Consider the following 27,966-nt stretch of genomic DNA (forward strand, 5'->3'; position numbering starts at 1 on the left):
ACACGCACTCACACACAACGCTGAGTGCTTCCTGGAAAGCCTTTGTGAGCAGCTGACTGGCCATGCTGAGGACAGGACTTCAGGCTTGGAGTCAGCCTCTTGGGATAAACATGTACAGACTTGACACACACATTTCTGTTTTTGTAATGTTAGCAACTCATGAGTTAGAACAACAGAGAGTGTGATAGATTGTGTATGGTTATTCAGTAAATGTTCCTTCTGACGCCACAAGCACTCGTATATCTAAATGAATCCCAAGCCAACACATGTACATTGTATTTCAAATGTTTTTGGACTAAAAATGCAGTAGAGTATAATGATAGTGTTTCATGGTGTCACATAGGATTTTGAACTTGTGATCATTTTTCATCCTTTATGTGGAAGTGGAAAGAACTTCTACACCACAAATCTAGAAAACTTGTTTGGCCTACATTCAAAACAAAAAGCAAACCTTTCATTATCAGTTTAAGTGTCCTTAAAGCTATGGAAACTTTGGGTTTCACTGTCCTTTTCTTCAGATCCTTGTTTAGATTTGAATGTTAAGCACATTTATGCAAGTATAGTACCCAAGCATGATTTTAAAGTCAACTATTATGTTTTCATGTTATATATCCTTTACCGGCTGCATCAGTAGTTAGAATACAATAATATATTATTAGAATACTTGTGTGGGCCTTATGAACAAGTACGTTTTCATACCGAGTATACTTTGATGCTAATACGTTTGTATTTGTACCAATGCCATGTTTAATGCAGAACTATTTCACTTGAGTATCTGTATACTGCCGTTGTAACTTAAATAAAAGATCTGAGTATTTTACCACCTGGTTTTTACACAACACTACCCTTAACATCTTAATGAGCCCATAAGTTGGTGTTTATTCTTCCCTTTAACTTTATTAAACTGATCTTCTTTTGTCTTTCCATCCCCACGTGTCTCAGATATAAGACCAGAGCATTCCGTATCCATGGATTTAGCTCTCCCCCTGCTGGTGTACATCTGTACTACATCCTATCCACACACAAAGCAGCACAGTTGGAGAAGAGAGGTACCAAAATAGGTTTTATTTTACATAAGAACATTGTCAAAACTTGAAAACATTTTTGCATATAAATCTTTTAAAACAAGGAGATAATGTTGAATTTTCACAGACCGTACAAAATAGACGAAAAAAAAATCATTTTCATGAGTGATTAATTCCCCTCCTTTGCATTTCTATTTGAACCCACCACCAAAGCAAACGCAGAAAGAAGCCTTTCGTGCCATTCGTAGGTCAAGTAAACATCACGACATGTTGTGAACACCTGAAGCGCCCACTGCTAGTTCTGTCTCCACAGAGTCTATGATGAGGCCGCAGGTCTTTATGTACATCCAAGCTCTTAAGAGGTCTCACAGTCAAGTTAAAAGGAGCTTTTTAGTATATAAGAATCACTTAATCGTAAGCCTAGGCTAACCCATTAATATTTAAGGCTTGCATTCTGATAGTGGAAGAATTATGTAGTAGAGCTGAACAAAATCCAAAAGCTTAAACAGATCATTAAAACTAGCACCAACTTGCATCTTATTTAAGCCACAGCTTCATCAACATTAACCAAAGCTTGTTATTGTGTAGTACTGGAACTCATATTATCATACAAAACTGATGAGAAGTGTAATTCATTTCTACCTAAGTTAATACTGTAATCAGGAGCTGTGTATTATCTTCTTTAGCAAAGAATGAATAAACTTTGCATTCTATCAATTCTTGGATTGCAGGAAAATATAAACATTGATATTGGAAGTTAGCCATTGTCTTATTCTCTTCTGTTTTTTTCCAAGACCTTATTTGCACCGACTGCGACTAGACGGTACAATAAAATGATGGTGGACTCAAAATGACACCTTTAATGTGGATAACCAAAGCTTTGATTATCCAGCTGGTGTCACCAGAGTCCAATTTTTAATTTTCAGCAACATTGAGCAACTGTTGCAACAAAATAAAAGTCAATTTCCTGAGAATTTACATTTCACCACATCTGAATAAGCTGCATAACAAGAGTTGGCTGACAATTGCAGGCGCTAATAATCATCTGAATCAAGCCACTACACATTTCCACATGCATGGATGGCTCTAATAATCAAAACCAGACGTAGGAAAGAAAGATGTGCCGACGTCTCAACGAGGAATACAAATCCGGACTCCACCCTATAAATCAAATGCTTTATTGGTTAACTCTAATATCAGTTACCTTATTTTCTATGGGTTTAGATGAGCTTTAAGAGGACTATCCTTGAGCTCACAGTTAATGCCACAGCAGGTTTTAGTAAAGCATCTCAAGTCTTTCTGAAGAGGCTGCACTCAACCACATCTAATAACAGCAAACGACCACCAAGCTACTAGAGAATAAACTACATTACTACTAATCTGACACCACAGTTTATTAACTATATAAACACACAATACCCCTCCACCTTTAAAGACTTGAGTATCCGTAAAGTTCTATTTGAAATCAGGGGAAAGTATAACAAAGTCAGGCCACTAACGCTATTGTTTTACATAATCTCAGTTTTCATGTCTGTAGGATTTCAGCTTTGAATTAATTAGTGTCACCTGTTAGATTCCAGTCCTACTCAACCAGAAATTAATCCTCCAAAATCATTCATCACAAATCTCTCCTCTTGCATACAACACACAAAGGATGCAGATCTAACAGCCAAGTTAAACACTGCACTGATTGCAAGCACATGTAAATCAGGGCGACTACTTGCTGTCGCTCTCTCGGGCAGAAGCATTGAGTATGCTGTTAATGTTTCACTATGGCATCATTCTCCTTCCTAAAACTTGTCCTCCAAAAAGATTAGAAGGTTAAAAAAAAAAGTTCCCTTTTTCTCGCATTTGTCTTGCTCTCACTCCTGCTTGTCTAATCTATCTCACTCTTTGCCATTTAGTGCCTTATCATTCACCAAACCATCTGCAAAGCTTTCCCTCCCGTCATCTGGAGTTCAGTGCTCCATCTGAGCGTTGTGGGGGGCGTGCGCTGACTTAGGGGGGCTGTCGGCTCCCTCTACAAACATGTTGGGGATGTCCTGGCCGAAGTAGATCTTACTGTTAGTGGCTATGGATTGGTACTTCATCAGCTCCAGGTACTCCGGGGTTAACTTCACCTGTGTAGACGCAGAAGAAACACAACGATATGTAATAGGACTAGGGTTAGGGTATGGTCACTTCTGGTATGAGTCTAAATGTGACATGATGATTTACAGCATGGCTAAAGCGAATGTAACATTGCAGATGGCTCGCCTGTGGAGCATTTGGTTCTAAAAAAGAAAAAGGGGCGAATTCAGGAGTGTGGAGGTGGTTGATAGCATCAACATTCAGAGGGAAGAGCTGAGGCGCTACAGCACACAACAGGAGTACTCCAACATATTAAATACACCGAGCTTAACAGCAGTTTCTTCAGGGTCCATTCAGCTCAGGGGACAATGATTCATCGATTGCAATCAATCGGAGCAGCCTCTCGTAATGTTGCAAAAAAAGAAAACAGTTTGGAATATATACTTCCCCCGCCAAATTACCCTTTTCGTTTCAATTACTTACCCCCGTTACCATGGTTCTTGAGGAAAACAAAAGTTTTTTAGAGAGCTGGGCTCCGAGCGCAAATGAAACCAAAATAGCTAATCAAATACCAAAGGGCTGTTTGTGTCAAATGATTCCTTTAAGTTAGGAAAAGTGGTTGAACAGCACAGGTAGAGATGTGGGAGAAGAAAGTACCTTTGAAACAGTTTGAGCATCACCAGCTGCACACATGTAACCAAATACATCTATTCAAGTTTCAGTATTGGTGGGCACAATTTGCATAAATGATGCTTTAAACAGAATCATTCCAGAGCAACTTTGCCTCAACCACAACACAACGAGAGAATAGTAGATATATTGTTATATAAACATCCATTAGATGTATTTGGATGAAATGATGCCAACAGCGTCTCTTTACCTTGTTTGATTCAGCAAACTTGGCAGCAGTGTAATATTCTGCATCAGCTCGAGCCCTCTCCCTGGCCAAGAAGGCAGAATCTGAAACAAAGACGGTGTTGTTGAAGATCGACACATGACAGAGCTGCTCACAGGAACACACACATCATCTGACAGGAGAGAAGTCAAAGCAGGGAGGCTGACCCTCGATTTCAGAGATCTTCTTCTCCGTCTCTTTCTCCATCACTTTCTGCTGGAACTGGATCTCTGCGACCAGAGCCACTTTCTGAGCCTCTGTGTGACGGAGAGACATGCGAGCGTTAACAGATGTAACTTTAGGAGCAACTCAAATTCTAAAATGCAAATGAAGAGTCTTGCTGGCAGATTTACAGTAAAGAAACATCACATTTACCAATAATGGCCCTCTTCCGTTCGGTCTCGGCCTCCTTTTCCACCACTCTCTGAGTCTGTGCTGTTATCATCAGACGGGTCTTCTCTGCCTCCCTGCGCGCGCACACAAACAGGTTTTTGCAAATATTATTTTCTTTCCGTGTGGTCTTACTTGAACTGAGTGGGTGGGGAACAGGCGAGAAATTGAAACATGCACTAAGACTGCGCTAGTGAGAACAGATGTACACTCACATGAGTTCAAAGTTCCTCCTGATAGATTCAGGGATCTTTGGCTTGGTAACACGCACTGCCTTCATCAGGAGGTTGAGACGGTGCGTAGGAAAGAAAAGGAAAAAAAGAGTTTTAACACTTTCAAATCAATCTGCAAATGCATAAAAAGGTCACATCAATTGAGATAACATTTGTATTGTGCTTCATTTTAGTCTTGTGTTATTAATCAAGCGAACCCCTTTCATTTACAAAGGTGGACTTTGGTCTCTCCCTAAAATAGAATAGAATCCCAATGTATGTAGTGTGCCACTCAAGGTATGATTGCATGCATTTGAATACCTGAATTGTAAGTCCAGGTCCCATAATAGTAAGTTCTTTCTGCAAAGCAACCTTCAGGTTCTCATCTATGATGTCTGAAAAACAAAAAACAGCAGCTGTTTGAATACTCAACGTCCTTGGTGTCACATTTTAGGAATGAACACAAAGCACAGGTTGCACTCCTATGACAACACAACGAAACAATACCGACTGTTTATTGCGAAAGAGCAGACTCACCAAACAGCTCGATGTAGACTTCCTGTAATGTGTGCACGCTGCAGAACTGGTTGAGTTCATGGTGAATTTTGTTGAAAATGAGAGTTTTGTCATAATCTGCAGTGTAGTTCCTCACAATTTCCACCACTGCAAACAAATGAACAAATGCAACAGTTGTTTAATGTCGAGCAGCTGGCACAGGCAATGTTTCAACCAAATGAGGGACTTTTGCAATAAGAACGTGTTGTACCTGCTGAGGGGACGAGCATGTTCACAACTTCTATTCTGTCGAAGTAGATCATCACACCACCGCTGTGAGGGAAATGTAAACGTGTTAGATACATAATCATCTTCACGAATGAGTGATCCATTTCTAACAGCTTCATCAATAAGCTCGGCTTTACCTCGTTCCACAAGGCACGTTCTTGATCTCGTCAGTTTGAAGAGTAGTCTGAAACGCACAACAAAAAGAATGAGAATCAAAGCATTGGATCACATGTTCTGATAATACTTAAGATTATTCTCCTTCTACGTGGTGGATCCTTTTATGTTTATTTTCCAGGTTATATTTGCCTAAAAGAATACTACATAAAGTGCATGTTTGTTCTAAGTTAACCAAAGACAATATGCACACACGTGACACATTAACTTGTTAATCGTGGAAGTTCACAACTAACCTTGTGAAATAGGATGCTTAACAAAATAATGTTTATTCAAAGACAATTCAAATGGGTCATGCAATGTTGATCGAGCTCTGAACATGAGATGCAGCAGAGAGATAGTCAGTGGACCTTGACCAAAGATTGTTTTTATAGTATTTTATTATTGATGTTCAGCCAATAACGAAGTGGGGAAAAAAGATTTGCTTTCATATTTCTGGAATTTCATTTTTCATGCAAACAAAAGCTGATAACAGATTTATATGATATTCAATGTAATTTAGAGTTAAAGGTGGAATAACAAATAGAGTGACTGCAGTCATGGGTGAATTGCAACTGTTTGCATACTGCTGCTGATTTATTTATAGAAGATCTCTTTCTGGATTTCATGCATCAGCCAACGCCTTCTAGTTGAATCTTACATTGCACAAGGCTATGCTAACTCAGCTAACAGGGCACGTTTACCTGCACTGATCTGAAGGTGGTGATGAAAGGCATCATAATGTGATATCCAGGACCGTTGGGAGTAGTCAGCAAAGCTCCACCCCTAAAACAAATACAAACAAATGATTTGGCCATCTCAACATCAGATTATATTTAAACAAAGGTGGAAAAAGAGACGGACTGAAACGTTTATTCAGGTGTAACAGTCATTTAAGAGGCTGTAGTTATGCATTTGTTATATCATTGCTTTACGTCACAGGGTGTTTCTGGGATTCGGTCTATACAATGACCACTCTCAACAGTTACCTCCTATATGTTTTATTTTATAGTTGTGAAGTTCTATTCAGTTTAATTTCCGTGCAGGGACCAGCGAGTGGGATCAGTGTGTGTTAATACATTTAATTAATTTGTACAAACTCAGAAAACTGTAAGAACATGCTCTCATTTGGACTTAACCTTTCTGAAGAGTGTGGCAATGGCCTCTCTTTTTTTCTCTTTGGACAAACAGGTTTGGAGCATGCAAACTCAGTGTCTACGGTTATATTTCCATATCCAAGCAATATTTACATGCATCATATTATCTTACAAACAAATACCTTTCGTATTCTTAGTACATATTTGTAATTACTTTCAGGCACGGATACAATACTACGGTTCTATACCTGTAGTACACAGCTAGGTGTCCTTCTTCTATCTTGTGAATAGAGGAGTGCAGCATGATGGCCATCACTCCAGCTATTGCTCCAAATATTGCCCCTACGTGTGGCATCGTCATCCTTGCTAGAACTCACCTATAGGGAGAGGGGGAAAAAGCATAAACATACAGAATATTTATACAACAATGAATACTCAGGGGACCAATAAGCCAAAAAACGAATAATGTCAGTAGAGTTTTAAGTATATTAACATGTATTGCATAAAGACATTGTAATAAAAACTCTTAACTATCAGTCTTCGTCAGCCAGCAAGATCAAGTAAATGCTCTGAAATGATTTGTGCTATCACTCTTCAGATACATTATTGTTGTTAATTTCCTTTTTAAACTAACAGCTCAGGAAGTCTTGTCATAAAACATTATACATGCGTCACATAGCTTGCATACTGTATTTGGCTGTTAGTTATCAACACCAGACTGAGTTTGAAAAAGGGAGATGTGCACCCAGGCTAACACAGGTCAAATGCGTTACTTGAACGCAACCCAGTCATTTAAAGTACTTTATCTAACATATAAACGCTTCTGCAGTAAATGTATGCTTCATGCGTATGTGACAGCGAGGTTTAACCCCAACGTGACTGCTTTCATAGTTAGTATGTTACATTCTTTGTTACTCAACAAATAGAAAGAACAATTCACAAGCAACGTTTGGCAGAATATGTTGAACCACTAACGTTAATGCTAAGGTACACCATTAGCTGGCGTGTAGAATAAACATATTGCAGGAAACTAGCGAGTCATCTCTCTGTCAAAATATGAAGCAATGTTTCCTTTTATAAAACCAACAACTGAACCGAGGATTTTGGTTCAGAGTTAGTTACAGCAAAGGCTGACACACAATTCGCTCGGTAACGTTAACCTTGCTAATGTTAGCCCGTTAAGCTAGCTAGCTCTCTGTATCGGGTTGGGTTTGGAAGTCAGCAACTTCGTCAGTAATGTTAGCTTATTGCTAACATTGCTATGCTGTAAAGCGTATGAGTTAACTTACCTGGTACAAAGCTTGAATTAAACTACGAACATCTACGCGTAAATGGCTTGTTATGATAAATAAGATTACCACTGTAACGACGCGTATCCTTTTCTGGTTTTATGATGCACCGTCCCCCACAGCACGCCTCCCGCAGGTTTAGCTCTCGCTTTTACTTGTTACATTATGTTGCGTTCAGGGACTGTCGGAAACATTATAGTTATTATTGCTCTACTTGTTCAAACTGGTGAAACAAAATTAAATAAACGTCAAATAAAAAACATTTGTCATTAAATTGAAAAACTGTTCCAAGAGATTCAATCCTGCTTTCAGTTGTTTTAACATGTATATAATTGAAACAAATATGAGGGAGTACATTAAACATGCATAGTACTGCACAATGGAGAATATTCCCTGTCTCAACATTCTTATTATACATCCATGTCTCAACCCCTCAATAAACAACATTGGAATTTATGGAATAAAGAGAATCAAAAAAATATTTTGTATATATATATTTTGAAAAAGTAAGGCAGACTGCCACGTGCAGTGCCTCATTTGGATGTGTCTGACGCTTGGAGCTTAACTTCCCTACGTTTCTCCTACAAATGGGCCTTGAGCTTGTTTGGAGGTTCTAGCAGGGGAGCGCAGCTACTGGTACACCGAAGGATGGTCATCATCCGCCGGGGGAACCGTCCTCTTCCACCGAGCGCGGGGCTTCGGGAGGGACACACATGGAGCGGTGAGGGAGGAAGGGGACACCCGCCTAGCCAGCCAGATCAGCCGAATAAACCCTAGCGATCAATGGGGTGACAGATGTCGCAGCCAGATCGCCCTCACATCCAAAGAGAATATAGGGGGCGTGACGTATATATAAGGGAGTAACCTACAACCATTTACTATCATGGTGTCAACGAATATATTGTTCCTTCGCTCCTCGACATGTATATAGTGTTCATGTTATGCGTATGAAGCGTGAAAGACGTACAATATGTTAAGGTTATAGTAGAGGCGGAAAGTCGTCTTCAAATATGACCAGCGAGTCGATTTCCCATGATGTTTAGCGAGAATATGTAAAACAGGGACACTATTGGCTAAAACCAACCAATCACTATCGCCATTTACACACTCTTTTTACCCCAGTCTCTCCTACTGGCGCTGTTGCTGTAAGGTTAATAATTCACACTTAAAGAGTACAAATATTGTAGTGTATTACTATTTCAGTGCATGGTGTAATAATATGTTGAGGCACTTATGTATTCACTGAAATGTAAAATGACTGGTTTGCAGAGCCATGTTTTAGGTGTATATACCAGAGATTAAACTATACTGGGTTTTATAATCCATGGTATTATGTAAATGTTTAGATGCAGCACTGCTTTGCATGCTATTTTTATTTAGCATTGTTTCAAAGAAGGATTACAGATGACTTGAGTGAATACTGATGTATGTCCTTCTTTTATAATTAAAACAATATGAAAGACAATATTCTGTTGAAGTAGAAGGGGGGTATACTGAATAAGTACACTGAAGGAAAAATGTAATGCATGATGTTAATCATTTTTCTTCTGCTTGTTTTTTGGATTGCAGCAGCTCCCAAGAGAATTTTGAACCCAGGATTTTATAAACAAGCAATTTCCTGTATGTGTTGAGACAGTTGTCTGGTCCGCTGTGCGAATGTAAATAACCACATACTTTCTACTTTCAACAGTTTAACACTTCAAGAAACTGTATTTATTCACATTCCATCATGCATAGTTTGTCAGCAGCAGTGTTTTACGCTAAATATTTAATAGCAGTAAAATAAATATGTCTTGGTTACAGCTAAAACTCCACAATACACATTTAAGTTAAAACATGAATAGCTTACCATATCATGCTGTCACACACACTGTTTTACAGCATTACATGTATGTATAGACACATAATGGAATCACAAAGCTTACAGATAGTGTAACTCTGATTAGGCACTTGTTTACAGTTTATAACTTTGACTCTGAACCCTGAGTCTTTGGTCAGTTTAACTTTCTACAGCTTCTGAGGTTGGGCTGCTCCATACTGAGTCCAGCTCCAGTCCTGATCCTGGGCAGAAAACAAACACATTTAACAAATCAATAATTACATTTAATAATTAATAAATACTAAACATGCTTTTCTTCATCTACCATGTGATCAACATTTTCATGACATTTTGCACATCTCAAAACTTAAACCTTGAACATGATTAATCAATTACAATTATTGGTAGAATACTCAATTGCTAAGAAAATTGATGACTGCAATCCTAAAAAAACAACATAAATAAGTGAGTTATTTTAGGGATCTGAACACACTGCCCAACTCCTGTGTACCATACCATGACACTGTGCTCCAACTCCTGGGTGGCGTCTTGCAGCAGAGAATTAAGTTGACTCAGATAGCGCTGATTCTCATCCAGTAACTGATGAACCGTTTCACTGAAACACACAAAACACTCTAAATTGACTGTATATATTTGCAGGGGAAGTTTAAACTCTGACACAATAAGTGCCAGGAATGTGCACTAAACAAAACAAAACAAATATATTTCAGGAATGGGGGGGGTCCATATTATTTTCATCAAGTCAAAGTTATTAAGAAGATTATTATGAGTCTCGCTACCTTTACAAGCTGCATAGTGCATGTGGTGACCTCTTGTGGCAACGTTGTGAATGTACAAATCCGTCAACTAATTTAAAGAGACTATTGAACTATTTCTGCACATTGTAGATTCAAACTCATCTGTGTATCTCCATATTAGTGTTTTAGATCTTACCTGCCAGTGGGTTGTTGTACAGGCGACTGTGGAGGGGAATTGTTCTGGGCCTAAAGACACAACGATACACTGTTTTAGCTACTATATTATTTCACATATACAAAAAATACTGTATTGCAGTATCAAGCTTTACTTTTTAAAACATGGCTGACAGCTGAGAATAATGCTGTAGGGCCTCTTGTTGTAAACTCACACAGGCAATCTTGAGAAGGTACCAGAACTCCTTTTGTCTCTTCATTTGCATCTGCATCACCGCTGCCTCTGCAGTTTTTATGTTTAATACGGCCCTCTCCAACTTAGGAAACAGATCAACGATGCGTCGCTTACACACCAGAATTGTACTACAGAATAAATGGAAAAAGGGTGAAGGATGGGAAAATTATAAAGGGCACGCAGGGAACTGTCAAATTATACCTTAGCTGTGCTGATCTTTGCAGTGTTGTACAGTATGTTTGCATGAGTGTGTGTGTGTGTGTGTGTGTGTGTGTGTGTGTGTGTGTGTGTGTGTGTGTGTGTGTGTGTGTGTGTGTGTGTGTGTGTGTGTGTGTGTGTGTGTGTGTGTGTGTGTGTGTGTGTGTGTGTGTGTGTGTGTGTGTGTGTGTGTGTGTGTGTGTGTGTGTGTGTGTGCCTTGGCTAAAATTACCTCAGATGAGTGTACAAGTCTTTCAGCACTCTGTCCTGGTTCTGAACGGTTTGGAGTATCATCTTCACCATGTCCGAGCTGTCGCTGTAGCCATGTGGAGGGTCGGGACCTGTACACATACTCTTATGATCACTCCATGTAAACACAGACATCATTTATATCTATTAAACCACAGTAGGCCTGTCAGGATAACTCCTTTTTGTTTTAAGAAGATTGTCCCAGAAACAGTTGCAATAAAGGAAAGTAATTTCATTTTGGGACCATTCTGCCACTTACATGATGATAATATAATAGCATAATAATTCAAGTACAAGAGCTATTAACTTGAACTTCCTAACAATACTAAGTCAAATAACTAAACACAACTAAATCCATAAATCAAATGGAAAATTGGGCTCTGTTAAAGAAAATGTGCTGTCTGTACTATGCCAGGTAAAACCTTGCTGTTTATTGTGGCACCATGTTAGCTAAAATGTTGGTGCAATTCTAGTGTAAACAAGCATGCATGTCAGGCAAAAGTCAGCTAAATTGATTGTTGTGTTCACATATTGTAAGTATAATACTTCAATGTTATTAATAATATAACATTTCGATTATCTTGACAGGCCTACATGCAACCTAATGGTATCAAGAGTACCAATCACTATCAGACTGCATTGTAATTGGCTATAAACTAAACAGGAGAAGCCCCTATAAATCATGTCTATATTTTAAATGTGAAATAATTTGTACTAACTTTTGCATTTAGCTTTCAATTGCTTGTAGAGTTCAATCGCCTTTTCCTCACTGAAAAAAAACAAAGACCCAAAGTTAACTTTTGCAGACCACAGTTATATTTTAAATGATTGATTCATACGTTCTGAGGTCTGTCTATTAACAATCTGTTTTAAAACAGGCTTGAGAAAATGTGAACTGTTTTAAGGGAATGAATATAGAATTGATATAACAAAGATACTGACAGTTGTTCCATTACATCCCCTTGTCTTCTTGCAATTGGACTCCTCTGCAACTCCACAATCTCAGAATGTAGAGCCACTATATCTTCATCCAGATACCCCACATCTGCAACCTACAGCAGAAAACATCCTTAGAATTTTGTATTTTTAAATAACTGCAGCTAAGTAAGAATGGTCCTACCTTTGTAAACTCATCAGCCTTATCTTCATTTTCCTGCCAGGTCTTCAACATTTTTTCTGAAGCTTCAGAAAAACACAAAAACAAGGGAAAGTTCAGCAAAGGCTCCCTAAAATGACTTTAAATCATGTATCACAGCATGAGATTAACATCCACTCACAGATACCGATGCCCCTCTGCTTGGTGTACTGCTCCAGGTCGTGCTGGATGCTGCTCTTAAAGAAAGCCAGTTTGGCTCTCAGCTGCTGCGACTGGGAGAACAGCAGGTTCTTGTACCGAGTTAAGTTGGTGTTGTAGCGGAGTAGGCTCAGCCTACACACACACAAACACAAGTCAAGTTTGTTTCAGTGTGTGGGTGTATGTTTATGTTTGTGTGGTTGTGAACATACATGGCTGCCCTCTGTCCCTGGTACAGGCGAATGTAGTCCTCCTTCAGTCCGCAGATGTAGCTCACTGCTTCCCCCCACACCTTTCTCAGTGCAGACAGTGGGAGCTGGGTCTTAGTCTCCCTGACTGAGACAACACAACATTACCACATTAACTAAGTAAGATATAACTAAGTATTTGGGGGTTTAGAACATTAACAAAGATCATGCACTCTGAACAACAAATCACTGTAAACCGAGTAGAAAACGTAAAAAATTTAATCCACAAGATGTTTTTCAGTAAATCAGTAATAATCTTATTTGCTAAAGATCTAGCAATTTATTGTATCATTAGTTTATTCTTTCCCTTTTTTTTTTTTTTTACAAATGTGACAATCCTAAGTATTTATTATGAAATCATGAAGAGAAAATACATTTTTACAACATAATTTTACAGTTTAGTAAAGTTGAGTACGTTTCATATCTCACCTATAAAGTTGACACTGTCCGGCAGAGGTCTGGCAGTCAGCGGTCCTGAGTACTTGGTCAGGCTCTTATCAAACAGAAAGACTATGCAGCTGTCCCAGCCTTGCTGAAAGCAGAGAACAAACAATCTTCTTATGTTCATTTGTATATATACATTGGGGCAAACAAGTATTTAGTCAGCCACCAATTGTGCAAGTTCTCCCACTTAAAAAGATGAGAGAGGCCTGTAATGTTCATCCTAGGTACACTTCAACTATGAGAGACAGAATGGGGGGAAATAATCCAGGAAATCACATGGTAGGATTTTTAATGAATTAATTGGTAAATTCCTCGGTAAAATAAGTATTTGGTCACCTACAAACAAACAAGATTTCTGGCTCTCACAGACCTGTAACTTCTTCTTTAAGAGCCTCCTCTGTCCTCCACTCGTTAACTGTATTAATGGCACCTGTTTGAACTCGTTATCAGTATAAAAGACACCTGTCCACAACCTCAAACAGTCACACTCCAAACTCCACTATGGCCCAGACCAAAGAGCTGTCAAAGGACACCAGAAACAAAATTGTAGACCTGCACCAGGCTGGGAAGACTGAATCTGCAATAGGTAAGCAGCTTGGTGTGAAGAAATCAACTGTGGGAGCAATTATTAGAAAATGGAAGACATACAAGACCACTGATAATCTCCCTCGATCTGGGGCTCCACACAAGATCTCACCCCGTGGGGTCAAAATGATCACAAGAACGGTGAGCAAAAATCCCAGAACCACACGGGGGGACCTAGTCAATGACCTGCAGAGAGCTGGGACCAAAGTAACAAAGGCTACCATCAGTAACACACTACGCCGCCAGGGACTCAAATCCTGCAGTGCCAGACGTGTCCCCCTGCTTAAGCCAGTACATGTCCAGGCCCGTCTGAAGTTTGCTAGAGAGCATTTAGATGATCCAGAAGAGGATTAGGAGAATGTCATATGGTCAGATGAAACCAAAATAGAACTTTTTGGTAAAAACTCAACTAGACGTGTTTGGAGGAGAAAGAAAGCTGAGTTGCATCCAAAGAACACCTACTGTGAAACATGGGGGTGGAAACATCATGCTTTGGGGCTGTTTTTCTGCAAAGGGACCAGGACGACTGATCCGTGTAAATGAAAGAATGAATGGGGCCATGTATCGTGAGATTTTGAGTGACAACCTCCTTCCATCAGCAAGGGCATTGAAGATGAAACGTGGCTGGGTCTTTCAGCATGACAATGATCCCAAACACACCGCTCGGGCAACGAAGGTGTGGCTTCGTAAGAAGCATTTCAAGGTCCTGGAGTGGCCTAGCCAGTCTCCAGATCTCAACCCCATAGAAAATCTTTGGAGGGAGTTGAAAGTCTGTGTTGCCCAGCAACAGCCCCAAAACATCACTGCTCTAGAGGAGATCTGCATGGAGGAATGGGCCAAAATACCAGCAACAGTGTGTGAAAACCTTGTGATGACTTACAGAAAACGTTTGACCTCTGTCATTGCCAACAAAGGGTATATAACAAAGTATTGAGATGAACTTTTGTTATTAACCAAATACTTATTTTCCACCATAATTTGCAAATAAATTCTTTAAAAATCAGACAATGTGATTTTCTGGATTTTTAAAAAAAAAAAAAAAATTTCTCATTTGGTCTCATAGTTGAGGTATACCTAGGATGAAAATTACAGGCCTCTCATCTTTTTAAGTGGGAGAATGTGACGAAGGTAACTTCGTCACTATGGACTGACGGCTTCAGGCCGGGTAATATTGCACTTTATTAGCGTGATTGCACAGTACAGTTGACATTACATATTTGCACATAATTCATACTAATTATTGAGGTAGTATCTTTTAACTGATTAAACCGTATTTATTGGAATGTTGTCTGGCAGGTGCTGGTCGGGTCCTCGGCTCCGCCTGGAAAGATAGGGGAGTTTGCGAGAGCGCCGAGAGTAGTTATGCTGGTGTAAGGATGACAGCGGTTGAGACTAATCAGGGTGCAAATAATATGTTGTCTGTGGCTGATGATTGTGTGCACCTGGTGTCCTGTGTTGTCTCCTCCCCCCTCACCTGTGTCTTGTTGTGCTGATTAGAGTGTGTGTATTTAGGCTCTGTTTCCCTGTCTGTTGAGAGGCTGGTAGGGTGTGTGAGATCCTTGTGGCTGCAGGATGTGTGCAAGGAGAACAACAGGATTGAGGCTGTGAACTTTGTGCACATGATTTTAATAAATGCCCACGTCGGGTTATATTTTTGGACGTTCTGCCTCTGCCTCCTTGCTTGGTCTGGGCCGCTCAACGGTCAGTCTCACAGAGAACTTGCACAATTGGTGGCTGACTAAATACTTTTTTGCCCCACTGTATGTATTTGTCTGCACACATATTGTGGCTGAATGTACTCCTCATCTTCAGAGCTAGTGAAGATGAGAAGTACGTTCAGCCACAGACTCAACACAACACAGCACCAAGCGCCTCGGACGGTCCTTTGTGCCTGTAGCCATCAGGCTGCACAACAAGGGGTCAATCATTTAAAAAATCACTGGACATAAATATACACTGTTTCCACAACCCATGTTAATATATTAGTAGTAGACCAGATATGTCAATATGTACAGATGTCCATTTTCACTTGTCACTTTAACTCATTTCGAACTTCATAATTTATATGACCAAATATGTATGCTGACAGTTATTTTACTCATCTCCTATTTCATAGTCTTTTATTATTATCATTATTATTTTAATTTTTTTTCTTGATTTGATTTTTGATTTTCTTAATCTGTGTGAATCTGTGCTATCCTGTTTTTTACACTTACTCTCTTGCTGCTTGTACAACTGAATTTCCCCTCGGGATTAAAAAAGGTCCATCTTATCTTATATTGTGCAATTGTTTAATTTATTACAGAGCGACTTCTTTCCTTTATTTATTTTTTTCTCCACAGAACATCACTAGAAACTACATGTTTACCGTAATGCACTGTTGAAATATGAAGGCAAAAAATGGCACAAAAAAAACGAGTTGATGTTACCAGAACAGTGTAATCCAGAAGTACCCAACCCAAAATGTCAACACAAACACAATATTTATTTAAATATGGAGATAAACATCAGTAGGACTTCTGTGCGTATGTACTTGTGGCTGGGTCTGTTTGACATTAGGTATTTCTGTGTGTGTCACATACCAATCCCTCTGGCAGACAGTGTGCGGGTGGCCTGCGTGGATCGAGGGAGATTCCCGTCTCCAGCAGCACCTCTTGACTCAGCGGGGTAATGTGTGTCTGTGTGTTTGTCTCCAGACGGAGCTGCAGGGAGTGTAAGCTCTCCTCAGCACCCAAAACCAACGAGTGCAGCTGGGCTGACGTCATGTCCAACACATGAATCACCTGGAGAGAAAGACACGCAGCGGGGGGGGTAGTTTTGTGGTAACTGGGAAATATAAAAACCAAAAATGCATGTGTCTTAATACAGGCAAGGTTCATATTATTTACCCTCATTTTGAGAATATTCTGTAGAGCTGTGTAGCATGAAGGCTTGTTTGTGTCAGGATCAAGCCCTCCACCACGCGTTGCAGCATCCCACAGTAACAGCATCTGCAGAAGAGACTCCACTGGTTCCAGCAGCGGCCTGTAAACACACACAAAAAAATAAATAATTGCAAGTAAGTTACGGCCCGTCCACACAGCGGCGTTGGAATCGGCGTAAGAATGGAATCGGCGTAAGAATGGAATCGGCGTAAGAATGGAAGACGCTTGACTGGTATGTTAAAGTGTCTTTCTTTGTCTCTACCTGCTGAGATTGTTTGGATACGGGAGACGTGCGGAGAATCGGACTTCTCCATTCATGTCCTCTACTGCCATGATGTCTTTGGGACCTTTGTTCTTGACTTTACTTGTCCTTAAAAAAATACAGAGAAACATTCAACCTGAGATAAAAGGAAAACAAAGCCAACAATTTTTCAACATTTTCAAATCAAGTTTAGAAATCTGTATAGACCATGTTGCATAGTTATCAATATCAAATCTTGATAATTGCATCACTGCTTTGTTGACTCACCACTGTACGGGCTGCATATGGTGTAAAAAGGGCCGAAAGCCACAAGTGCATTCAAAGATCACTGTCCCGAAGCTCCAGTAGTCCACAGTCACAGTGTAGGGTTTACTCTCAAAAAGCTCTGGAGCCTGGCAAAAAACAGATGCATTTTTAAAACAGGGCTTGATTGTTGACTATTAAACAACAGCAACATTGCTTGCAGAGCAAAGCATAACTAATGCAATAATTACCAGATACTGCAGAGTTCCAACAAAGGATGTACACAGACTGCCTTGATCGAGGTCCTTTGCATAACCCAGATCTATGATTTTATGGACAAGCTAGAAGGAAACACAGTTTGTACAATGAGAGTAAGTTCATTAAACCATTAGATATATAACATTGAAGATTACACAAAGTGCAAAACGAAGTACAAAAATAAAGCAAGTTCACCTTTCCACCAATCTCCTGCAGAACTATGTTCTCTGGCTTGAGGTCTCTGTGAATGATCTTATTTTCATGTAGGTACTGGATACCAGCACCTATGTTTGTAATGAAAACGATTTCAAATACATCTATGGATCGCATTTGGATTGACATGGGTTGAAGTAAAAGCTGAGGAAACATTACCAATGTCACTGATCAGCATGAGGACTTCACTCTCCTTCAGACCACAACAATTTTCTGGTTTATTCAATACCTAAATAAAAAGGAAAATAGGTTAGCATTGCAATGTTTGAAAGCACAACACATTGTTTGGGGTCTCTATAAAATACCCACATGGTACCTTGCGTAAGTCTCCTCTGGAGCAGTACTCCATGGCCAACAGAGGCAAGTCATTTAAAGCAATGACGCTCAACTCTTCTGGAACTTCTCTGGCCTGAACAACATTCACATGGTTCAGCCTATAACCGAAAGAGAGCCCAACATGTCATCAAGGGTTTGACAACAAGACAATGTACAGTGAAGTTTATCTATAGGCTTGCACTATAGGCTTGCACTCACTTCTTCATGATCTGAATCTCTCTGCCCCAGCGGTCTTTGTTCTTTGAGTTCAGCTCCAGGCGGCAGAGCTTCACTGCAATCTTCTCTCCTAACTCCTGCTCCAAACACATAGTGGGAAAACTGGGAATATAACTATACGTGTGCTGTTTACATTCTTCTTAGCATGAAGGATAGAGGGCAGAACTTACTAGGTGCTGGTACAGGTAGACGTGCCCAAAGCCTCCCATCCCAAGTCTCTCCTTCATCTCCCAGGAGCCACACAGCTGGCTCTGTTTGAGGGCAGGCCGCTCCATAGTGTCAGGTCTCAAGGAGTCTGACCTCAGCTAAATAGAGACAAAATACAAAACCTGTCATTCTCCAAAAACATTACTGCAGATCTTCAGCAAGGTTCTGTTCGTAAAGCCTTTTTTTACATCTACACATTGGCCTCTATGAATCTGCAGGTTGAACAGTGTAGTGTGACTCTTAGAATAGAAATGTTCTTTACTACATATTAGTATGTATTATAACCCATATAATAATATGTCTTAATTTGAGGTATTAGCAAACCCTTTCCCACTCGATCATGCTAAAATATCTTTACATATACTTTCACTCTATTTTGGCTGCTTTTTGTAATATTGTATTGGTTTATATATTATTTTTTAAATATAAACGGCTGTTGATATTGCACATTGATCATACTGCAACTGCATATATTAGTAAACTGTCGTAGTAAAACAATTGGGAGCCTATTTTTGTTTTTGGATAGCATACATTACATTGTTGCAATGTAATGTATGTATGTATGACAGATAGCCACATAGCTTAGACACAGATTGACTATGCTGAACAGAAAGTCCCCTAAAAGCAATATCTCATTCCACCAACATTATAAACTCACCTGAAAGTCGACAGATGGCTTACTTGAGTTGTCAGAACATTGTTTTTCAGAGTTAGCTAACCCTGTTTACGGTTCGTTTTCTTACATAGTGTATCAGCAAGAATGTTTAGCCTGCGAAATTATACCTTCACCGTTTACAGTCCATTCACGCGGTTTTCAAATTTGTTTTGTTGTAGTTTTGAGTGGAAAGCTACTCGATATCTGAGCAAAGTGAAAGTGTAGTAGAATGACAGAGATAGCGGTTCTGCGCATGGGCGTCCGGTTGTGCTTTTTTTTCTGCAGGACTACTCCCTCTGTTGGGGATTTCCAATCACACCCACATCCAGACAAGCAGACAGAATGTAAAACTGATGGATTTACTACCAACAGTGTGTGATAAATAGGCCTATCTTGGTTCTTTCTTTCTTTCTTTTCTGTGACTTGGACAAGGTCTGAATTTGTTCACTAGATGGTGCCAAATGCTCATTGGTAAAATAATAATCTGTTGGTCCTTTGTTTACAATGTTATTACCAATACCTCCTTTTCCAGAGAGACAAATGCACACACATATAAATATTTACATTAAAAATCACAAATAAACACATCAATCACAGCAGTTGCTCCACTTCTCTCATTAGTCATTTATATTTTGCACTTTGAAACTTTGGGCCCTTCGGCCTGTGCCTGGTTGACCCATTCAGTAGATAGTTCTTAAAAGTGAGTCAGTTGTTAAACCAGATTGCTTTATATGTATAACATTGAACCGTATACAGTAGATCCTGGTTTTGGTTGCAGTTTTTAATGTTTTATTATGCTGAGCTTTTACAGTTGCATGAACAAGTTTTAAGATCAATAGGCTACATTTATTAAATTGAAAAAAAAGTCCTACATTTTTTGTATCAACTGTATTAATAATTTAGGCCTTAACCTTAATCTTTTGTTTCATTTGTATTTTCTTTGGTTTTACACGCTCGAAAAATAAATAAACTAAACTAGATTCTGTGTTAGGCAGTTTAGGGTTTCAGATGTTTTCACCAATAAAGGAGAGCTCATCATTTCTCAATCTAGCAAAAGATGAGCTCATGAGAAAATGTGACAACATGGTCAAAGCGATGATTAAAGGCTGACGCAATGAGGGACAGTGCTGTTATTGGTAACAACGTTGACCAGCTTCCACTGTGAGAAATGATTATTGAATGATTGAAGACATTAGTTCTTTGCTTAGCAATTGTTAAACAATGAGTCACATTTATTTTGTCATATATTAGTTTGATTTGATAACCCTTTGCTTTCTCAAAAAGTTGCATTAAAAAGTAACCTATACATACATGTTCTGACTGAAATGACAGCTTTAGGTTACAATGGACCACGTGAAAATAAACAAAGTGTATTTTATGCAGACAAGAACTTATAGTTGCTTCTCAAAACTGATACGGGGAATTGTTCTCGTACTGAGCACCTTGAAAGAGGAAGCAGACAGGTTTCTTGTGATTGAATAGAGAAGTTGAAAAAACATTTAATCAGAATTTTTTTTTCAGAGTGACCTGTTAGTGTCAGGTGATGTAAGTGTGAATAGATTGAAGTGTGACAATGGTTTCCTGTCTATTTACCGGGTATTGTCTCTTTATAAACAGGAGTGTGAAGAGTGTTATGACTTGCAGGGTTTGAGCCACTTTCTTCCACTTCTAATGATCAGAATTCATAAAGTAAATTGACTTCCCTTCCTGCAGTTAAAAAAAAGTTCCTTATAGAAGATGAGGTGACCCCCCTTTGATGATCATAGCGGTCAATTCTGTGAAGTCTATTTGAATTTCAGATCTTATAAGGCAGACATAAATAAATAAATAAATAATGAATCACACTCTGATTTAGGCTTCTATGTCTCATGTTCTCCTTCCTCTTTTTCTGTGCACTAAGTGTGTCCGCCCACCGTCTCTAGAAAAATATACATGTTACTGTGTAGGATGTAAACCCTAATGTTGTAGGAGAATAACGCAGCAATGATCTCACATCTATGGTTTTATTGGGCTTGTTATATCAAAAATTAGTGTTAATAGTATACAACATAATCTGTTCACATGGTAAGTCACGCATGAGGCCTATAACAGATACTCATCAACCTCTCACCCCTCTAAGACAATTGTGAAAAAGAAAGAAAATCTAGGAGAGATTTATAATAGCAAGTTGATGCCAGGAACTTAAGAATGAGTTTTCAGCCTTCGGGCACATAGGTGTCCAGACCGGGCTGTGGGAGGAAGAAAACTTGCGCAAAAATCAACAAACCAGCTGCCTTCAACCACAAAAGTCCCGGGTTTTCCTGGGTTGGCAAATTTCTCTGTATTACTTGCTTCTTCTTTTGGTTAAACACCTGTGTGAAGTTTTAGGTAGAAATGTATCAGAGAATATTACATGGAGTCACCAAATGCATTCATGAGTTTATTCTGTTGTTTGCTGCTTCCTGACTTGATGAATGTTGTCGGCATTTACTCATCACTTAAAGTTCTCCGGTCCGCAAAGCTGACAAAAAGGTGTCATATCTGGCCATTGTCACCATCAAACAAGAGGAAATGTGAGTAACACAGGCGTCAGAGCACTTGGTGAGGTAGACTTGAGAAATCCCCCTCTAAAACTCTTAACAATGTCTATAGGGAAGTTGTGCAAAATGTGGTTGTGATGTGCTCTATTACGTGAGGCTTTGTTTATCTGTTGTTAAATGTTCTACATGAAGGCAGATAGGCTACAATGAAAAGTTATATAATTAGCAAATGAATCAAATACCAATTTCCCTACTGGGACATGAAACTATATTTAATCATATCCTAAACTCAGTTATCTAGAAATACTATAATTCTTTCATTTTTCAGGAATAGGTGAGTTAAATGAGTCTTGATTGATGATGCAGCTGCCTGCATGTTGTCACAGGCCGATGATTCAAGAGGATATGTAACTCAGTTAAGAAGAATTGCATGGTGTGCTTATGTAAGGAGTGAGATCGCTACAGTATCATTTTACACAAAAACTAATTCATTAATAATGAATAAAGCGCCATCGACACACTCGATTAAGGCAAGGCAAGGCAAGGCAAGGCAAGTTTATTTATATAGCACTTTTCAACACAAGGCAATTCAAAGTGCTTTACAAAAAATGAAAGAGATTAAGAAAATGGCATTTAAAATCAGTCATTAAAAAGAAAAGCTAACAAAATAAACATTAAAAGAAAAAATACATGGATAAAAGTTACAGTGCAGTCAATTAAACATTAAAAGAAAAAAGTACATGGATCAAACTTACAGTGACAAAAAGAAAAAAGAAAAGTCTTCAGCCTGGATTTAAAAGTAGTCAGAGTTGCAGCGGACCTGCAGGTTTCTGGGAGTTTGTTCCAGATATTTGGAGCATAATAATACAGATTAAGCATCTGTATTATTTAATGAGGACGAACCCCTGAGCATAGGGATGTTTAAATCACAGAAATATCTTAACATTAGTTGAAATTCCCCCTCCCCGGAGTCTGAACAAAATGGAATTGATGCAAAAGACATTAGGAAAGGTTTTTCTTCACAGTTATGATGACTCCAAAAAAGAAAAGCTGACTACGTTTTTCCATGATAAATTGGACAAAGCCAGTACATAATTCATACAGTATGTATCATTGCCAGGTGGAAACACTTTTTGTTTCATACAATATCCTGCAGGACAATTTGAAGGGAACATGTGGAATTCATTAATTAAATTCCAGTTTTACTGAATTCATATTGAGTTTGCTTCGATGTTAAAGTAAAACAACAGCAATTTGTACATTAGAACTTCATATTAATAATAATAATAATAATAATGCATTTTATTTATGGGCGCCTTTCAAAGCTCTCAAGGACACCTTACAGAGCATAATTAAAAACAATCAACAAAGAAGAGCACACAGTAATACAAGACTTAAAAAAAAAAAAAAAAACTTAAATAACAGAGACTTAAAAACAACAATCAGTTTAGCAGAGATTAAGAAATAGAATACGCCAGTTTAAAAAGGTGTGTTTTCAGGCTGGATTTGAAGGGTGGGAGGGAGTCCATATTGCGGATGTCTTGTGGGAGAGAGTTCCAGAGACGGGGGGCAGAGTGGCTGAAGGCTCGTGACCCCATGGTGATCAGGCGGGCAGAAGGTACAGTGAGTTGGAAGGCAGAGGAGGATCGGAGAGTACGAGAGAGAGTGTAGATGTGAAGGAGCTCAGAGAGATATGGAGGGGCAAGAGTGTGAAGGGCCTTGAAGGTGAGGAGCAACACTTTGAAGTCTATGCGGTGCTTTACGGGGAGCCAATGGAGTTATTATGGCAATACAAAATGTTCTTTTTTTCTATGATATATTCTTGTCTCTAATTCTCACATTTCTGTTACAGAACGAATGTTTAAATACTATTTCATTCCTGAATCTCAAACCTTGTACTAGCTTTGAATAGGATGTGCTCTTCTGCACCCACAGCTTCAACAGTTGTCACACATGACCAATTTAGGATATATTATTTTGAACATATCAGTGCGGTTTAAGGGGAAGGAGGGGGTGTTGGCAGCACATGTGTCACAAGACATGACAAATTATTTGGTCAAGATTTTGCTGATCAGCAATTGAGCTCCAGTGAAGTTGTCATACTTCCTCCTAAACCCCTCCCACTTGAAGCTGAGTGTTTTTAAATGGGAGGAAATGTAGGGAGATCAGCACTGCACCACCAGAGACCAACAGCACGAGTCCTGACAGGAGAGCATAGCGGAGGATACAGAGAGGAGATAACAGTCATTTCAACTGGAAGAAAAAACAAAGACCTTCATCGGGATTGCAATTTTGGACAGAAAGGTATTTATGTTTTTAAGCTGCTGCATTCAGCAACATATAGCTAGTGTATGAATGATAGGTCAAATCAAGTTAACACACAAATCTGTGAATCAAAAATAAAGTTATAACAATACAACTGTTTTCTTTTATCCTTATCAAGTTGATTCTGTGTCAAATTAATGCAATGTAGGCTTAATAGTGTGAACATGCCATGGAGTAATCAACTAAATAAAGTGATATTGCACTCACTGTACAGATAGAGACTGTTTACAGGACCAAGTGCACGCAATTAGCATCATGTATCTGTTCATTTCACATTCAAATATCCACAGCACAGTATTTTCCCCATGCAAAAAATGTCAGTCAGCAATCAACAGAAATGTAAAAGGGTGTGAACTGGTGCAAAAAAAACGCAGACACAGAAAGCACATGTCCGTTCATTAGACACACATGTTTCTGTCCTGTCATGTGGTTTAAGATTGACTCCTTATAAGGGCACAGGAGTTTCAAACTAAGACTTCCAGTGTTGTTTTGTTGCATCTCAGTTATATTTCTTCTTTTTTTCAGTCCATCTCCAGTTAAAAATATCCCCACAAAAGAGAAGTGAAACCAGAAGTGAAGATGAACATTTTCGCCATCTTCGCCGTACTTGCTGTATACAGTTTTGATTTGGTAAGCAATGATAAAAGGAAGTCATTTCAAGTTTAATAGTCATACCAAGGGGGGATACAAATGTCTTAACCAAGTTTGTGTGTGCTTCTTTTAGGCTTTTTCTCGAAGATGGTCACCTAAACCCAGAGGCAAAAACAGGGGTGAGTCAACTTTCAGGGCAAATCTTAATATTCTGCATTTGTTGCATCTGCTGAGAGATATTAAATATTCTTTGAAATGATCCTTTAGAGATGTGTCTATCCGGGGATGGCAGCAGTTACAGGGGATTTGAATCGGAGTCGGCAAAGGGCAGAAGATGTCTCAACTGGAACAGGTTTACAAGCCGTTCAGGAGCTTCAGAGGGACTCGGGGACCATAAATACTGCAGGTAAACTTAAATTCAACAATCTGGGTCCAGATGCGTAAAAGAGGGGTATTGTGTGTTTAATATTGCTTTACTTGAATGCTAGGAATCCTACCCAGAGCTTGATGCCATGGTGCCATGTCCGAAGAGGAAGGAGGATTGTGAGAGAGTTTTGCAACATTCCCAGATGTAAGGTTCAACTAGGATTTTAAAAAACATTGTAGTGTTGTATTTCTGACATTTTTGTAATGATCTCTGTTTTCTGATCCTATGCAGGCTCTACACCAACAGTGAAACCTTCACCGGCTGTGGATACAGGTAGTTTTATTATTAAAACACACTTTCTTCTCAATGTCATCTTGTGATTTCCTTCATTATCACTCACTGATTCGTCCTGTGTGTCCCTGCAGAACTGACATGTGGTGAGAGGACTGAGCGAAAGGCAAATAAAATTGTGGGTGGTTCATTCACACCCATAGAGTCCCACCCTTGGGTTGCTGCTATCTTTCATCAGCGCTCCGGTTTCCTCTGTGGCGGCTCCCTCATCGCACCGTGCTGGGTTCTGACTGCCGCACACTGCTTCGTTGACGGGTGAGAAAAAACACAATGCATCATTTCCTCTACTGCAATTCTCATAATGACAATATGACTCATATGGGTATGTAATATGTTTACACACTTGTGTTTGTTTTTTGTTCAGAGAGGCGACTAAAACCCGACATCTGTCTGTATACCTGGGGAAGACTGCCATTAATGAAACAGATGCTGACAGGCAGCAGAACTTCACTGTGGAAAAACTGATCATCCACCAAGAATACAATGATTACAACTATAACAATGACATAGGTGTGCAAAATTGACCTGTGTTTATGTGTGACAGGAAAAGAGTCATGTGAGTGTGTTGTGTGCAGGACTCATAGCTTTGTCTTTGCCTTTCAGCACTGTTGAAGATCAAAAGCAGTAATGGAGGATGTGCGGTGAGGTCAGCATCTGCACGCACGGTGTGTCTTCCTCCTGCTCACACTCAGCTTCCAGCAGGATTTCAGTGCAGCATCGCAGGATTTGGGTTGGAGAAATATTGTATGTATACTGCAAAACCTCTAACCTACAGATTCAAGACTGATCTCTCAGCCATTTGACTAATTCTTACTTTTGTTAGCTGCAGTTGGCACCCGTTACTCACAGTACCTGAAGGAGACCGAGGTGAAACTGCTGTCTAAGTCTGACTGCACAAGCAAATCACAGTATGGCGATCGTCTCACTGAGAACATGATCTGTGCTGCTAGCCCTGACTGGAGCACCGACGCCTGCAAGGTGAGCAAAGAACCCAGTGTAAAGGAATGTCACTCTGAAGGCTTTAAGTGTTTGCACCAAAAACAGAAGTGCTTACAGAACTTAAAGGAAGTTATAATCTAAAATAGAAATATACAACATGTTTCAAGCTTCAGCAGCATTTAAGGCCTGCTCTTTCCTCTCCCTGAGGTTAGAGTAACTACAAGTGTATTCTGCCCTAAGGTTATGTTTATTGTTAATGTTCAGATTTTGGGATCTTCTAACCTTTTTTGCATTTTATATTTTCACGTTCATATGTTGTTGTTTTTACTACATTTCAGGATTGATATGGTCATATGCACAACAATAACCCTCCAAAATGTTCATTTCGATATGTATACAAATAAAAACATGCACATATAAAATATGAATTTATCACAAATTGTTCAGAAAGGTTCAAACATTTTATTTTATTAAAGCCTATAGATTATTGAGAATTTCAATGGAGGAATTTAGTTGTGTTGTTAATATTTTAACTCTGCCTTAAATAAAAAGTGTATTAATCATACATTTTCAAAAAAGTTTAGAAATATTCTGGTGCACTAGAAGCTCAAGTGGCCCTAGTACATATAATGCCTACACTATCGTGGCTTCATCACTTGGTTTATAGACAGTTGGTGTTCATATGAGCCTTTACAATGACTTACTTTTATCTGTGAGCACTGACTGACAGTTCCTCCCCCCTCAGGGTGACTCTGGTGGTCCGATGGTGTGTGAAGCGTCAGGGCGGATGTTCCTGTTTGGCGTGGTGAGCTGGGGAGAAGGCTGTGCCAAGAGGAACAAACCAGGAGTTTACACTCGAGTCACCAACTACAACAAGTGGATCGCAGTAGAAACCGGGCTTCCAGAAATCACCAAAGGATCCATCTATCCCCTAAAATGAAGCTGTTGCGACAGATACCTTTTGGGCAATTCATCCCTGTAATGAAACGTTGGCAGCAGTTCATGTTAAATCAAAATAGTTTGCACAGAGATTTATTGTAACAGGTTTAAATTAATGTTTTTTTAAATATATTTTATTGTATATAGTGTATCCTTTTTGTAATGCTGCTTGTGCATCAAGATTGGAAGTACGGATTTTTTAACAAGCTATAAGAAAATACGTTTATTTATTTATGTAATTTAATTTTAAAATAATTTTATATAAAGGCTGGCCCTACTATTGAGTATTTTCTTTATATAAAAAATAAAGTATTTGTATAACATGTTTATTGTTTTCATTATTCTCCAAATGTGTAGGTTCCTGCATGCATACTCTTCAAATCATGAAGATATTACACACAATCTACTTATCACAGGCCCACAGTCTGATCAGAGCAGCGAGTTCTGCTGGAGGAAATACATAAGTTTGTTATAAGTGAAGGGATATATATTTTACAATATTGACTGCAGACATTTAGAAACCTAAAGCAAGGCAGTGGTACACAGTGTGTTGAGTTTACTTCAGTTCATTAGGCCTGTAGTGAATGTGTCCTTAAGTCAAACACTGGAGGGCACTGTTGGGTAAAAGATTAGATACAGGAAGCCCAGTATCAAACCTACTGAAAATCACAAGTATTTGAATATAAAACAATAATGAAATCCA

General features: G+C 39.1%; 3 protein-coding genes across 7 annotated transcripts; 1 reads left to right on the plus strand and 2 right to left on the minus strand.

Moving 5' to 3' along the window:
* Window positions 1-1,039: 1,039 nt before the first annotated feature.
* Window positions 1,040-8,096, minus strand: erlin1 (ER lipid raft associated 1). Of its 2 annotated transcripts, none has more exons than XM_034201805.1 (12): window positions 7,984-8,096; window positions 6,874-7,002; window positions 6,233-6,314; window positions 5,513-5,559; window positions 5,359-5,420; window positions 5,130-5,255; window positions 4,914-4,987; window positions 4,596-4,654; window positions 4,366-4,457; window positions 4,158-4,247; window positions 3,976-4,055; window positions 1,040-3,145 (listed from the first exon to the last, which is right to left on the minus strand). In XM_034201805.1, exons 2-12 carry the CDS (start codon window positions 6,984-6,986, stop codon window positions 2,984-2,986), a joined length of 987 nt encoding a protein of 328 aa, XP_034057696.1. In that variant the 5' UTR covers window positions 6,987-7,002; window positions 7,984-8,096; the 3' UTR covers window positions 1,040-2,983. The 2 variants fall into 2 exon arrangements, with proteins under 2 accessions (XP_034057696.1, XP_034057695.1); XM_034201804.1 differs by having other exon boundaries at window positions 7,915-8,087.
* Window positions 8,097-9,592: 1,496 nt separating this feature from the next.
* On the minus strand, window positions 9,593-19,477 carry LOC117536794 (inhibitor of nuclear factor kappa-B kinase subunit alpha-like). Of its 3 annotated transcripts, none has more exons than XM_034201827.1 (22): window positions 19,236-19,477; window positions 18,541-18,675; window positions 18,353-18,447; window positions 18,135-18,252; window positions 17,978-18,047; window positions 17,801-17,889; window positions 17,599-17,688; window positions 17,372-17,496; window positions 17,105-17,212; window positions 16,807-16,942; window positions 16,501-16,701; window positions 13,319-13,421; window positions 12,854-12,977; window positions 12,625-12,776; window positions 12,468-12,529; window positions 12,290-12,399; window positions 12,067-12,116; window positions 11,331-11,439; window positions 10,881-11,028; window positions 10,688-10,737; window positions 10,250-10,349; window positions 9,593-9,975 (listed from the first exon to the last, which is right to left on the minus strand). In XM_034201827.1, exons 2-22 carry the CDS (start codon window positions 18,643-18,645, stop codon window positions 9,922-9,924), a joined length of 2,199 nt encoding a protein of 732 aa, XP_034057718.1. In that variant the 5' UTR covers window positions 18,646-18,675; window positions 19,236-19,477; the 3' UTR covers window positions 9,593-9,921. The 3 variants fall into 3 exon arrangements, with proteins under 3 accessions (XP_034057718.1, XP_034057717.1, XP_034057720.1); XM_034201826.1 differs by having other exon boundaries at window positions 18,353-18,450; XM_034201829.1 differs by lacking the exon at window positions 19,236-19,477 and having other exon boundaries at window positions 18,128-18,252; window positions 18,541-18,665.
* Window positions 19,478-23,809: 4,332 nt separating this feature from the next.
* plaua (plasminogen activator, urokinase a) lies at window positions 23,810-27,586 on the plus strand. 2 transcript variants are annotated; one of them, XM_034201830.1, is made up of 11 exons: window positions 23,810-24,055; window positions 24,602-24,706; window positions 24,801-24,846; window positions 24,935-25,073; window positions 25,156-25,238; window positions 25,326-25,367; window positions 25,460-25,640; window positions 25,750-25,895; window positions 25,989-26,129; window positions 26,209-26,363; window positions 27,070-27,586. In XM_034201830.1, the coding sequence occupies exons 2-11, from the start codon at window positions 24,656-24,658 to the stop codon at window positions 27,262-27,264; spliced, it is 1,179 nt and encodes a 392-aa protein (XP_034057721.1). In that variant the 5' UTR covers window positions 23,810-24,055; window positions 24,602-24,655; the 3' UTR covers window positions 27,265-27,586. The 2 variants fall into 2 exon arrangements, with proteins under 2 accessions (XP_034057721.1, XP_034057722.1); XM_034201831.1 differs by having other exon boundaries at window positions 26,215-26,363.
* The last annotated feature ends 380 nt before the right edge of the window (window positions 27,587-27,966 follow it).

Source organism: Gymnodraco acuticeps, unplaced genomic scaffold (assembly GCF_902827175.1).
Source record: "Gymnodraco acuticeps unplaced genomic scaffold, fGymAcu1.1, whole genome shotgun sequence".
Classification (NCBI taxonomy): Eukaryota; Metazoa; Chordata; class Actinopteri; order Perciformes; family Bathydraconidae; genus Gymnodraco; species Gymnodraco acuticeps.

Coding starts and splice junctions, on each gene's coding strand:
- erlin1 (XM_034201805.1), bottom strand. CDS start 6,986: ATGACGATGCCACACGTAGGGGCAATATTTGGAGCAATAGCTGGAGTG. Junction 5,560..6,232: donor CCACCTTCAGATCAGTGCAG/GTAAACGTGCCC, acceptor TGTGCGTTTCAG/ACTACTCTTCAAACTGACGA. Junction 4,458..4,595: donor AGGAGGAACTTTGAACTCAT/GTGAGTGTACAT, acceptor GTGCGCGCGCAG/GGAGGCAGAGAAGACCCGTC.
- LOC117536794 (XM_034201826.1), bottom strand. CDS start 18,645: ATGGAGCGGCCTGCCCTCAAACAGAGCCAGCTGTGTGGCTCCTGGGAG. Junction 17,497..17,598: donor TTGGAACTCTGCAGTATCTG/GTAATTATTGCA, acceptor GTTTTTTGCCAG/GCTCCAGAGCTTTTTGAGAG. Junction 10,738..10,880: donor ACCTTCTCAAGATTGCCTGT/GTGAGTTTACAA, acceptor TTGTGTCTTTAG/GCCCAGAACAATTCCCCTCC.
- plaua (XM_034201830.1), top strand. CDS start 24,656: ATGAACATTTTCGCCATCTTCGCCGTACTTGCTGTATACAGTTTTGAT. Junction 24,707..24,800: donor CTGTATACAGTTTTGATTTG/GTAAGCAATGAT, acceptor TGCTTCTTTTAG/GCTTTTTCTCGAAGATGGTC. Junction 26,364..27,069: donor GGAGCACCGACGCCTGCAAG/GTGAGCAAAGAA, acceptor CTCCCCCCTCAG/GGTGACTCTGGTGGTCCGAT.